Below are 13452 nucleotides of genomic sequence, written 5' to 3'. Positions count from 1 at the left end.
TCTGACGGACTGTCACTGCCTACGGACAGTTTTAAACGGAGACTTAAAACATTTATTTTTAGCAAAATATATGACTTTAACCTGGCTAGCTGTTGTTTAATCCTGGTGGCTGTTGCCTCTTATGATACTTAATGTGTTTTTCCTTCTTTCACTGTTTTTAATGTTGCTTTCACCCTGTAACACTTAGATTGGCTGAGAATGTACAGTATAACTGAGTTAATCTGCTCTGCAGGTTGGTCTATAAAAGTGTCCGTTGACGTCTTTGAATATAAGGCTTGTTGTGCTGCACTTTCTGCTGTTCTCATTGTGAACTGTGGGGGGCGCAAATGTAATGTCAAAACCTGCTAAATGAAGCTCCAATGCACCATATGTGTGTGTCAGAATGTTATATAAGAACTGAAGGAGACAGACAGAGTCCAAAGTGAGCTGCATTATCACTGGTAGTAACCACAGTTCAACCATGGAATATTGCATCAGAGTATTCATACTAGTTGCTTATTTCAGTGGTAAGAGATATCTTAAAATGCAATATATACTGTAATGTTTCACACAATTTCTGTATTTGTTTTTAAATATTCTTTTTGTATTTCATGTGGATCTATTGTCTTCACAGTGTGCTCTGCAAAGGGGGACTTCATTACTCAACCTGAAGATGAGACGGGTCTGGAGGGCAGCATGGTGACACTCAGCTGCCAGTATGAGACCACTGCATTAGCATCTCAACAGTATCTTTTCTGGTACCAGCAGAAACCAAACGGATTCCCAAAATATATTCTACAGAAACCAGCTTTAGGACAAGACAATGGCCCAGATTTTAAGAGGAGATTCAATGCTACACTCAACACAGACACAAAAGCTGTTAATCTGACGATCCAGGATCTGCAAGTCTCTGACTCTGCTGTGTACTACTGTGCTCTGCAGCCCACAGTGACAGCTGCAGACTCAGCTCTCATACAAAAACAATCATAGTCAAGAGACACCTGGAAATGGTAATAATACAAATGTGGAAAACATCATTTAATTGATTTTAGTTAAAAAATATTCAGAGAAAATGCACATAATAGTGTTGTGTTTGTAATGTTTTAAAGACAGAGCCTGATACATTCCCTACTTTCTGATGTGAACACCTACTGTAAAGCGGAGAGGGCAATAAACACTAACCAACCACCAAGATTGTTACATCTGGCACACATAAAAAATATTACTACAAATAATTCTGTGAGTGGCTCAAAGAAATAGCAAACAACATAACAACAACAATGTATTCGTTCCGTGGAGAAAACTGATGACCTAAATGAGAAATGAATAAATAGAATGTAACTTCTGACAATTCTGAACCATCAATTAAAAGTAAGTGACATTTCTATTGGTCTGACTGACCAGCGGCCACCAGTCACTCCATTTTACTCGTAGCTATACGCCCACATTGCCCCTTATCCACAGGGAGTGCCAGTGGAGATCGTTTGTGAGCATAATATGCATCCCATCCCTTTTGGACCATGGCCAGCTACCAAGCCACACATTTTATTCTCATTCCTACCATAAATTATAAAGTTGGTTATAGATGGGTGTCCTTTACACAGATACAAACACAGTGCAATGTGTGTCTAACACAAAGCTCATGAAAAACACTATAGGATATACACTGGGAAATGGTATTTCAACAGTCATAACAGTACAGTGCTGTGCAGATTGATGACAAGACCTGCTGATGCATGTGTCACGGTCGGGTCTAGAACCCTGGCCGTCGGAGTGGTAAACTGACTTTTAACCCACTAGGCCACTGAGACTAATGACTCAAGTGCAGAGCAGACAAAGTAAGATTAACTGAGTTTATTTCAGGTTTTAGACACAAAAGCTCAGAAGATCCGAAAAAAAAGTCAAAAACAGTCCAAAAAGTTAAATCCAAAAACATCAATCCAAGGCGTAATCCAGAAAATCAAAGTCCAAGAGCCAAGCCAGGGTTCAGATAACGGAGTTCAGTCCGAGGGAGGAAAGGCAAACAAATCCAATAGGAGAATCCAAAGGAGATACCTTAAACAGTCCGGGTCAACACAGAGGTAAAGAATCCACAGGGCAAAAACTTCCACAAATTTCCACAAAGGCTTAGAGCTTGAGACACACAGGGTAATCATGAAGACTTAGCAAAGACACAGACAAAGAGCAGGGTTTAAATACACTGACACAATGAGGAAATGAGACATGTGACCAGAGACAATGAGGAACAGGTTAATTGGATAACAAGAGGATTGGGTAACAAGTGACTAGCTAGGGACAGAACAGAAGTTTTTGGCGACATCTAGTGGCCAAAATAGTTAATGCGTGACAGCATGTGTAACTAGATGTACCGCAGAGCGGTACAAAATATGACACCGCTCACTGGTCTCCCAGTCCAGCACATTTTTTCCACAAAAATAAATCACGCCTAACTGTCAAACTGTCTCACTAAATTGCACTATGCACACTCAATTATCACTGGTATCTGCTGGACAACAAGTACCAAAACATGAATAGTTCATAGATTTCACATGTAAAATTAATTTTATACAACCCCACCACCATCTTGCCTGTTCATAATTCTGAGAAATTCTTGAATTGTGTGCATGTGTGCGTGTACATGTTTATGTGTGTGTGTGTGTGTGTGTGTGTGTGTGTGTGTGTGTGCATGCTTGTGGGTGTGCCTGCGTATGTGCCTGTGTGTGTGCATGTGCATGCATGCGTAAATATGTCTACTGTGTGAGTATGTGTCATACGTATGATTACTGTGATGTGTGTGCGTGTGTATCTGTTTATGCACATGTGTGCATTTGGAATGGGTTAACATGACCCCTGGAGGCAAACATACGCAAAAAATTGGTCATCCTAGGCCCTACGGTTCTCAAGATATTCACAGAAAACTCTGTTGGTGTACGGTCACTATAGTCTAGGTCAATTTTTAAAAGAAATTAACCCTGAAGGCAAATCATGTTAATTTTTGGCATACAACATTTTTATTTTTTTTTTTAAATATATATTTTTTGGGCTTTTTATGCCTTTAATGACAGGACAGTGAAGAATGACAGGAAGTGAGTGGGAGAGAGAGTCGGGGCGGTTCAGCTCTCTCAGAGCAGTTCATGTGCCGGGGGTCTTGAATGCTGCGGGCAACATCTTATCAAGAGGCGGCCCACATCCCGGAGAGTGAAGGCTCTAGTTAGCTTCTTCCTAGGCTAACTAGCTAACGTTTTTTAGTTTCTTATAATATATTAATTATTCTGTTAGCCTATACATAATCCTCACATAACAATCTTTACATGCTATTACAGATGTATTACATGGTCCTAAACAAATTGTTATGATATGTTATAGTTTACCTGTTACTGCTGAGCATCATGTGAGGGGAGCGACATAATTCACAAGCACCTACTCAGTGTATAGATAGACGGTGTGGCCTCATTCAGGGTATTTGTGTGTGTAGGCGTAAGGGTAGGGAGGGATGGGCAAACATGTCATCATAGCACACTGGACATCAAAACAATAGGCTGAGGTACAATATTTCATTAGTAGGCAAATCTAGTTGTAACAGTTTTATGCCTTTAGCTTAAGAGTTTCAAGCATTTTCTTCAAATACTAAATAAATAGTAAATAAGATAAATAATATAAATATATAGTTAAAATATGGTATTCAACCTTGCTTCTAAACATGTTTCAAGTAAATTCTTCAGAACGCCATCAACCTGTTTCATGGTCCTCTTTTTTCATGAATTATTCATTATCCGAGACAACAATTGTATGTACATTTCAAGCATTTTCTTTAGTCTTGATCTTAAATCTGAGCATGACATTGAATTCCATTTTGGGGCATTATGGGACATTTTTGAGCCTGGCATACAGAAGATTTGAATTCAGCACCCTTCAAAACTCCTAAAAATGTTGTATGCCAAAAATTAACATGATTTGCTTTCGGGACTTTAAATAAAAAATGTTTTATTTAAATACTACATTAAAAATAATAATTTTCCAAAATCCTGCCTAGTCTATAAAGTATCTATCTATCTATCTATCTATCTATCTATCTACCTGTGCACACACCTTGGAAACTCTAGATGATAATGATGATGGTAGTTGTGAATAGCAGCAACCAAAGTCTGAAGTACCATCACAGAGGCTAGCTAGAGTTTCTTACAGCAGCTTCTTCTACTGTGTAATGTAGTTAGCGTTAGCCTTTTCACAACAGCGACACCTCTGTTCAGGAGAATATTGCAACTAGTGTCGCGACCACCACGCGCGAGTATCAAGGGGGCAGGCGAATTCCCGGAAGTAGAAGAATCAGAATGTAAGCTGGAGGGACCACTTCTCTGCTAACCCCATAGAAGCCCATTCATTTTAGGATTTTTTTGAAATACCATAACTTTATATAACACATATGTACAAATAAATGATTTTATTGTAAGGCCCCCCATGAACAAAAGTTCACGAAACTTGGCATGCATTCGGAGGGTGTCATAATGATCCTACACTTTCAATTTCGTGCAGTTTTGACCATGTCAGCCAGAGATACTGTGATGAAAACACCTAATTTTTTGCTTTTTAATTTTTAACTAGGTGGCGCTATACATGAAATAAGTGGTAATGGGATGGGTTGACATGCCCCCTTAAGACCAACATACAAAAAAAGATGGACCTCCTAGGCCCTACGGTTCTCAAGATATTCACAGAAAACTGTCTCCGACCACCTACAGGCCAGTTGGTGTATAGTAACATAAATTAATTTATTGTGTGGCCCCCCATGAGCAGAATTTAACGAAACTTGGCATGCATTCAGAGGGTGTCATAATGATCCTACACTTCCAATTTCGTGCAGTTTTGACTATGTTAGGTCACAGATACCTGCGATTAAAACACCTCATTTTTACTTTTTTTGTGTTTAACTAGGTGGCGCTATACATGAAAGGAGTGGTTATGGAATGGGTTGACATGGCCCCTTGAGATCAACATACAAAAAAAAATGGTCCTCTTGGTGGTTCCGATGGTTCCATGCTATCCATGTGGGGTTACATGCCCACCAAGTTTCGTGTACCCCTGACTAAAATCTGACTAAACCTATATGACCGCCACTTCGCTGCGCGGCGGTCATAATAATTGATTACATAAAAAGGTTACTCAAGACACGTGATTTTGATATTTTCATGTCTGGGAAAATTTTGGGATTAAGTCATGTTTTGGATTTGTCCCTTCGTGTTACTCTTCTGATGGCGTGGATGTTATGGAGTAATAAGGTATATGGCCACTGGATGGCAGCATTTCTGAATGTATTCTGCAATTCAGTTCCATTTAATTTTATTTAGATAGCATCATACCAATGTATATCTCTCACAGCACTTAAAACAACCCAATGTGAGTTTGAGACACTAAGGTGAGAGGAGGAAATCTTGAGTACAACCATGACTAATAAGGGGTACCTATATCTTCTTGGAGACAGCGTGGTAAAGAGACGAGTTTAACTTTTGTATCAGCATAAGTACATTAGCATATGGTGCAGCATTGGTGCAAGAAATGTAGAAATGTAGTATGATGTAGTTTGTTATAAAACAATATGCATCATCATCAAATTATATCAGTTCATATTATCACAACATGAGCAAGAGGTCACTTTAGAGGCCAAATAAAAAAAAAAATTAAAAAGAGCAACATTCTCATTTATATTCTGAGTACTCATACAACATTTAATATAATATACAGTGTAAAGACTGCGTTGACATGGTAACATTGATCTTTGTAAAAGTGATATTTGAGGTATTGGTATTACAAAATGAACACAGTTGTGATGATGTACAGAGCTTACTCTGTACACATTGTCTGTTAGTCCACTTAAGGTATTCCTGAGTAGCCCCACCTCAGCAGCTCAGCTGATGCTTGATTTGATGCATCAGCCACTTCTGCAGGAGGAGGAGCTGACAGGATGTGTTCTGAAAAACTTTCCCACCCAGATGAGAATGTGAGTTTGAGCTCAATAAGGGCCTATCGTGATCTTCACTGAGTTCACTATGCTTCACTACTTAGTGCTACTCCTCATGACCATAGCAGGTAGAGATAACATTTTTAAATGTAATTTTCACATAACATTTGGTGTAATAATAAATAATAAGCATACAGTATCTGGGATACAAAATTGAATGAATGTCATACCATACGGCAACATTGCTACATGGTTAATATATTTTAGTTCTTAATAAGGAAAATTCTATTTATTTTTCTTCTCATAGGACTCACTCATGGGAATGATATTACTCCAGACAGGACTGAAGTGTCTGATGTGGAGGGATCCGTTTCATGCGGCTACTCTTATTTAGGTTCACCCAACATGTTTTGGTATCGACAGCATCCAAAATCAGCTCCTCAGCATCTTATGACCTTTGCCTTTGCCGGGCAGAATCAGACATCAGATGTGGACCCTCGTTTGTTTGGGAGAATGACTAAAAACAAACTCTATCTGGATCTCTCCTCTGCTGAAATTTCAGATTCTGCGCTCTACTTTTGTGCCCTGAGGCCCACAGTGAAGACTAACTAGTTAACTGTCACACAAAAACCTAACAGGAAGTTCTGTCTCTACTGTACTCATAATACTACGCTCCTTCCAAAAACACTACAGTCACAGAGTAATACCAAGTGACACATCTTAAATTATGAAATTTTCCAGACTTCTCCTTTTATTTCTGGTTGAGAGAGGATCATACAGCCACTGGTTTAAGTTTCGGTTCCCATCTACTAAATGGATCAAAATAAGTTCCAAAAATACAACTTATAGATAAACAAATGGAAAACCCAGTTATTTTCAACCAAATCTGCTTTAAGGTTGTATAATGTTTAATTTTACCAATCACTCCAGGGATAGAAGTGTCCTCACATTGCAATGCCACTGCAAACCTTGGTGGGGTGAAATCAGTTCATATCACATCACATGGTAAATAATAATGATGTCTTTTGCCGGAAGAAGACCCAGGGTCGAAACGTTACCTGTTGTGAGTTAAATATATGGGAGTCAAAAGCAATGTTGAGGACATTATTGTTTCAATTGAGTAAGTTTTCTTTTGTCCTGCACCTGCCAGAAGGTGGGATGTGCACACAATAACTGTTTGCTAAAGATAATAATGATGTGTCATGCATGGCAAAGAAACTGACAATAAAATTATACTCCACCTCTCATTCATAACCTCCCAGGGATCAAGAGAAGTCATGCTTATTCTGATCATTTGGAATTGGTGAGATATCTTTTTGATTACTGGGGTTTGTCAGATGGGCACCCTCACCTGTCTGTGAATTTAAGTTCCCAATAGTCTTGTCAGTGGTGTTGTCTAGCATCCCATATCCACCCTCTCTATACTTACACTTGATAACTGGGACACATGTCAATACCCAACCCAACAACACCTCAGGATACACCTCCAGCATTACTGCGAGACTTGCAGAGACTCCACAACTATGACCGAAGGTCAGTCCAGTCCTTCAGCTATACTTAAAGCCCCATATTTCATAGAATGTGCTCAAGGCCAAATTCACAGCATTCGGTCCCTTAAAACATGAGAAAGTGAATAGATTATATAACAACATGGTGATAAACTAGAATGTTACATGGGTGAGGTGACCCATATGTTTGTAATAGACTCATAAAAACAGACTTCCCTGATCTGCTTCCCTTCCAAGTCATCCATTGATAGTTTGGATCTCTTAGCTGTGTGCTGTATTTTACAGGCTATGAGTTTTTTTTACTGGTGACAAATACTCTTCCTGTGTCTTGTTTCATCTCCAGTGAGCAGACAATCACACACACAATAGCACATCAGAAAGAGCACATTACTGACTTGCTGCTGCATCAGACTTATGTAGAAAACACTTCTGCTAATCCTCTTTATGTCTACAGGTAAGCTGTAAACCAAACCAAAGGAATAATTATTCAAGAAATCATTATTATTCTTTCTGTATTGTTACATACTGTTAGGGTTAGTAGCCATAATTCTAATTCGAAATGTTTGATATTATCCACACATATGAAATTTTCTTTCTTTTTTTTAATTCATTTTCATTTCAGACACAATGGCTGACAGATTGGATCCCGAGAGACAGACAATCTCTCACCATGAAGGGGACTTGGTGAAAATGAAGTGCTCATTTGTAGCCAGCAGCAATTACATTTGGATTTACTGGTACAGAAAGCATCCAAATGAAGCTCCTCAGTATTTACTGCGGAAAGGGGCTCGATCTGAGACAAATGAACATAAATCTGACCAACGGTTTGGTATTACTACGGAGCAGTCATCTACTGAACTCATTATTAATGGCCTGACTTTGGCAGACACAGCTCTCTACTACTGTGCCCTGAGGGTTGTTACCCAGTGATACAAAGTCAGCAAGAAGCTGAACAAAAACTAATTTGTCTTTCATGCCAACAGACATCAAAGACATTTCCTGTTAGTGTTCTCATAACAGTTGCCTGTCATCAGATTTTTGGAGTTGAACACTGACTGTGGTCACACCTGTTACCAGAAATAAATGCTATTAGACTGTAGTAACTCATGGCTGTTACCAGAAATAAAAGCTATTAAACTGTACGGTAACTCATGGTTGTTACCAGAAATAAATGCTATTAAACTGTACAGTAACCCATGGCTGTTACCAGAAATAAATGCTATTCAACTGTACAGTAACTCATACAAATACATATCAATACACTTTAGAAATTATGCTAATACAGAGGAAAGGTGTACTGTACATATACATATGTATCAGGGTATTTTCCACGGTGGCCAATCAACATTACACAACAAGGCTGTAAGGTTTTCAAACAGGCAAGGTCCTTCATCTGTACTTTGTTGAATTAGGCCCATGATATCTACAGAATTAGGCCCATGACATCTACAAAATGCTCAACACAGAATGCTTTGTGTGCAAAACTGCAAAAAGCAAATGTAATCTTTCGGGAATATTAACATCGGCAAACAGTAAAAGTAAAAAGTTAACATCAAAATGTGTTAGTCTACCTTATGATGCACTTATCATTTCAAACTGAGGGGACATAACTGTATTATAAGACTGCTGGTTTCTCACTCACCAGTGCATCCATGGCAATACCACCCCCTACCTACTCACCCCACTAATCTCAAGATGATCCCTCCATTCTACTCACTCAAAGCGTCTCCACACCCCCAGGACAAGACTTAGAACAATGGGTGATCGGGCCTTCTTCTCTGCTGCCCCTTATGGAATGTCCTCTCTTAAAAACTTAAAACATTATTTTTTAGCAGACTAAAACCTGGCTAGCTGCTTTTTTAACCCTATAATTGCTGCTGCCTATTATAATATCTTAATGTTTTTTTTTATTTCTTTCAGTGTTTTTAATGTTTAAATGTCTTTTGCCCTGTAGCACATAGAGATTGGCTGAAAATGTATAACTGAATGAATTTTCTCTGCAGGTTGGTCTGGAAAAGAGTCCATTGATGTCTTTGTTAAGGCTTGTCGCTCTGTACTTTGTGCTGTTCTCATTGTGAACTGAGGGGGGCGCAAATGTAATGTCAAAACCTGCAGAATGAAGCTCCAATGCACCATATGTGTGTGTCAGAATGTGATATAAGAACTGAAGGAGACAGAGAGAGTCCAAAGTGAGCCAGTCACCACAGTTCAACCATGGAATATTACATAAAGGCATTCATTCTAGCTGTTTATTTCAGTGGTAAGAAATATCCTAAAATGCAGTATAGATAGATAGATAGATAGATAGATACTTTATTGATCCCTAAGGGGAAATTCAAGATACAGTATACTGTAATGTTTAATCATATTTTTCAATCTTTTTGGTATTTCATGTGGCTCTGTTGTCTTCACAGTGTGCTCTGTAAAGGGCGACTCTGTTACTCAACCTAAAGATGAGACGGGTCTTGAAGGCAGCATGGTGACCCTCAGCTGTCAGTATGAGACCACAGCGTCCACTGCTAATCAGTACCTCTTCTGGTATCAGCAGAAACCAAATGGATTCCCAAAATATATTCTACTGAAAACATCTCTTAGACAAGACAATGGCCCAGATTTTAAGAGGAGATTCAATGCTACACTCAACACAGACACAAAAGCTGTTAATCTGACGATCCAGGATCTGCAAGTGTCTGACTCTGCTGTGTACTACTGTGCTCTGCAGCCCACAGTGACAGCTGCAGACTCAGCTCTCATACAAAAACAATCATAGTCAAGAGACACCTGAAAATGGTAATGACACAAATGTGGAAAACATCATTTACACTGAATTGATTTTAGTTAAAACATATTCAGAGAAAATGCACAAATGTACTAGATCCTCGTCTGATGGTGAGGCAGAGAGTGACGGAATCTATGCTTATATTAGTGCTTGCAATGAACAAACATATGTACTGGGCAAAAATGTAAGCAAAAGGAATAATAGTTTGCGATAAAAAGGGAAAAGGGAATAACAATATCACTTTCTCCAGCACCTGTTTTATCCAGCAGGTGAACCAACATGTCACACTGACATTGTAAATGCCTGTTGTTAGCTAGCCTATCTCTAAATAGAGACTGTTAATGCCAGGCACCATCTTTTAGGATATCATCTGTCAGGCAATCTCAGGGTATCACCTCTTTCCTTAGTGGTCTAAAAGTGTTGGTCAGTGGCACAAAGAATTTTGCTAACACTTTACTTGAAGGTATCTACATAAGAGTGACATGAAACTGTCATAACACTAACCCTAACTTGTCATAACAAAAACCGAATTACACTTGACAGAAGCGAGTGAAAGAAGTGTTATGTCATGAACAATAATAACTTGTTCATAATGTTTATTACACGTTCATGACAGTGGCATGTCACTCTAATGTAGATACCTTCAAGTAAAGTGTAATCAGACTTAACTCAACCTATCTTGTTTCCAGGGGATGAGGTTACACAATTATTGCACAGTATTAAAACATGACACTAGAGGCAGTGAAAGACAGTGAAAGAGAGAGAAAATAAAAACAGCATAATAAGCTGCATTGGTTGTTGGCTGTCATCACAGTTCAATTATATGACTATAGCAGAACGATGCTGTCTCTCATTTTAGCAACCCGTAGGCAAAATAATTTGCTATAAATTCTAAATGCATATCTACAGATTACTAATTCTTTGTGCCATTAAAACAAACAAATTGTGTCCATTATTGGTACAGTACCCACATTAAAGCTGCAGTTGGGAAGTCGATTGAGGGGACTTGAGGAGCCAAAATTTTCGATGTTTACAACTCTCATGCCCCTCCCCCACTACCACCGAGCACCCTCTCATCGAGTTTGTGCTCTTCAGTGCGCACCTGACTGCACCAGACTGTGATTGACCGTCAGATCTCACACAGCCCTGCTCTGATTGGACTCGAAGAACTGGGAGCTGTGGATTTTTGCAAAACAAATAACAGGTGGAGGTAGAAGTGGGTTTTTTTTTCTAAAACCGGCTGGTTTATGTTGTTCTATTGGTGCATAGTGTCGGTTTCAGTGAATATGATCAAAAAAATCTTGCCAATTGCAGCTTTAAGGTCACATCAATCTTTCATGAATCAGTTCACTCACTTCACTGAGTGCACAATTGTGCGAATTGCATTTGCCAACCAGACCGTTTGAGTTTGGGGGAAGGGAGCTTTGGGGAATTTTAGAAGGAGAAAAGTGAGTTTTTTGCTGCTGAAAGGTTTTTTTTTGCTGCCGTTTTGTTTACATACTGTACAGTTTTTCAAAAATGTGATGTCATCCAGTATTGCTTTACATCACTTCAAGTTACATGACTCCATCCAGTCCCTTTTGCCTAATTGTAATGTTTTAAATGTAGTATTGAAACTTATCTCAAGACGGCAATGATTCAACACCAATGTTTAAAAACACCTGTGAAAAAAAGACTGAAAAAAAAAGCTTTCACTGAACAGGTGTTTTAAAAACCCTCACTAAATGTACAACATGTTCAGTCATGACCCACTAAATGAATAGAAATCGTTAATGAGTGTAATAATGCTGTTGTGCTGTGTGACATGAGAGTGTAACTTCCTGATGCATTTCCTTTCTCTTTTAAAAGGTAGCTACAGACACACTTTCAGTCATCCACAGAGCAGCACATCAGTCAACAAATTACACACACACACACACACACACATACCAAGAACAACTGATCTGGAAGGGACATGGGTAAACCACTACTTCTGATTCTCATTATCATCACTGGTAAACTGACTTTTTTCTCTTTTTTTCTCATGTTTTATGTATCACCATGATGCACATTTTGATTTTGATTTCTTTAATGTGCTTGTTTGCAGAAATAATAGCTGACAGCATTGATCCTGATCGGGACCGTGTAAGTCACCCAGAAGGAATGAAAACAGTTACCCTGAAATGTTCATATGAGACAAGCAGCCGTTATGTTTACCTTTACTGGTACAGACAGTATCCTCATCAGGCACCACAATGGCTTCTATACAAAGGTGCTCGATCAAACAGTGATGATCGTAGCTCAGACCAACGATTTACCTCTAATACCGATGAAACATTTACTGAACTCATCATTAAAGATCTGACGCTGGCAGACACAGCTCTCTACTACTGTGCTCTGTGGGTAGCCCAGTGATACAAAGACTCAGAGAAGCTGTACAAAAACTCACATTTTAAATAGGATGCTTTTTATTCAGAGATCAAAGTAATTTTCTCTCAGTGCTCTGATATCAGTTTAACACCATCAGAGGTTTTCCGGTGAATAGCATCTGTGGTCACACCTGTTGCATCATTGAAATGCATGCTGTTGTAACAAACTGTTACAAAATACAAATTACCTGATATATTTGACTGCATTTGTCAAACTGTTGACTTTGGTGTGTCATTTTCCTTTCAAATACATTCATTTTTTGTCCAATATTCAATGGTATAACATAATGTTTTTATTATTGTTGTTTATTTGACACTGGTATATATCCTGATCAGGCACCTCAATGGCTTCTATATAAAGGTGTCCTAAATGTGTCCCTTACCACTGGTTCAGTACTCTTTGTACTTGTCAACATTACCCACCTCTAACATGCGTTTACTGAACTCATAATTGAAGATTTGGCTCTGGCAGAAACAGCTCTCTATCACTCCTCTACTCCTCTCGTGCTCTTGTAGAAAAAAGATACAGAGTTACTCTTACACAACTGCAGCTTATTTTCGAGAGTCTTCTGGGCAGAACCGGCTTTATGGGGTCCTATGGGGCCCTAAGCATACTTTGATTTGGGAACCCCCCACCACCTTAGCACCACCAATAATATTGAATATGATCTATGCTTGATCAATTACACCATTGGCGATCCTTAGACATTATCGAATTATGACTTCAGTGGGCTATAATGAGGTCATCATGTCATTACCGGGCTAGATTCAACCTGCACTGTTCTCATCTAGCATGAAACAGCAAGTCGTTTCCTCATTATC

The 13452-nt window shown here is 38.9% G+C and overlaps 3 gene segments (V, D, J or C); all 3 read left to right on the top strand.

Annotated features, from left to right (window-relative positions):
• Positions 1-374: 374 nt before the first annotated feature.
• On the top strand, positions 375-7901 carry LOC121723091. The segment is given in 5 exon segments: positions 375-506; positions 614-927; positions 3055-3059; positions 5843-5974; positions 7898-7901. Coding segments are annotated over 5 exon segments (501 nt in total).
• Positions 7902-9373: 1472 nt separating this feature from the next.
• LOC121717692 lies at positions 9374-10215 on the top strand. The segment is given in 2 exon segments: positions 9374-9703; positions 9858-10215. Coding segments are annotated over 2 exon segments (402 nt in total).
• Positions 10216-11986: 1771 nt separating this feature from the next.
• On the top strand, positions 11987-12753 carry LOC121719515. The segment is given in 2 exon segments: positions 11987-12216; positions 12309-12753. Coding segments are annotated over 2 exon segments (348 nt in total).
• The last annotated feature ends 699 nt before the right edge of the window (positions 12754-13452 follow it).

Source organism: Alosa sapidissima, chromosome 1, assembly GCF_018492685.1.
Source record: "Alosa sapidissima isolate fAloSap1 chromosome 1, fAloSap1.pri, whole genome shotgun sequence".
Classification (NCBI taxonomy): Eukaryota; Metazoa; Chordata; class Actinopteri; order Clupeiformes; family Clupeidae; genus Alosa; species Alosa sapidissima.
This window is presented reverse-complemented; position numbering and strand designations above follow the sequence as displayed.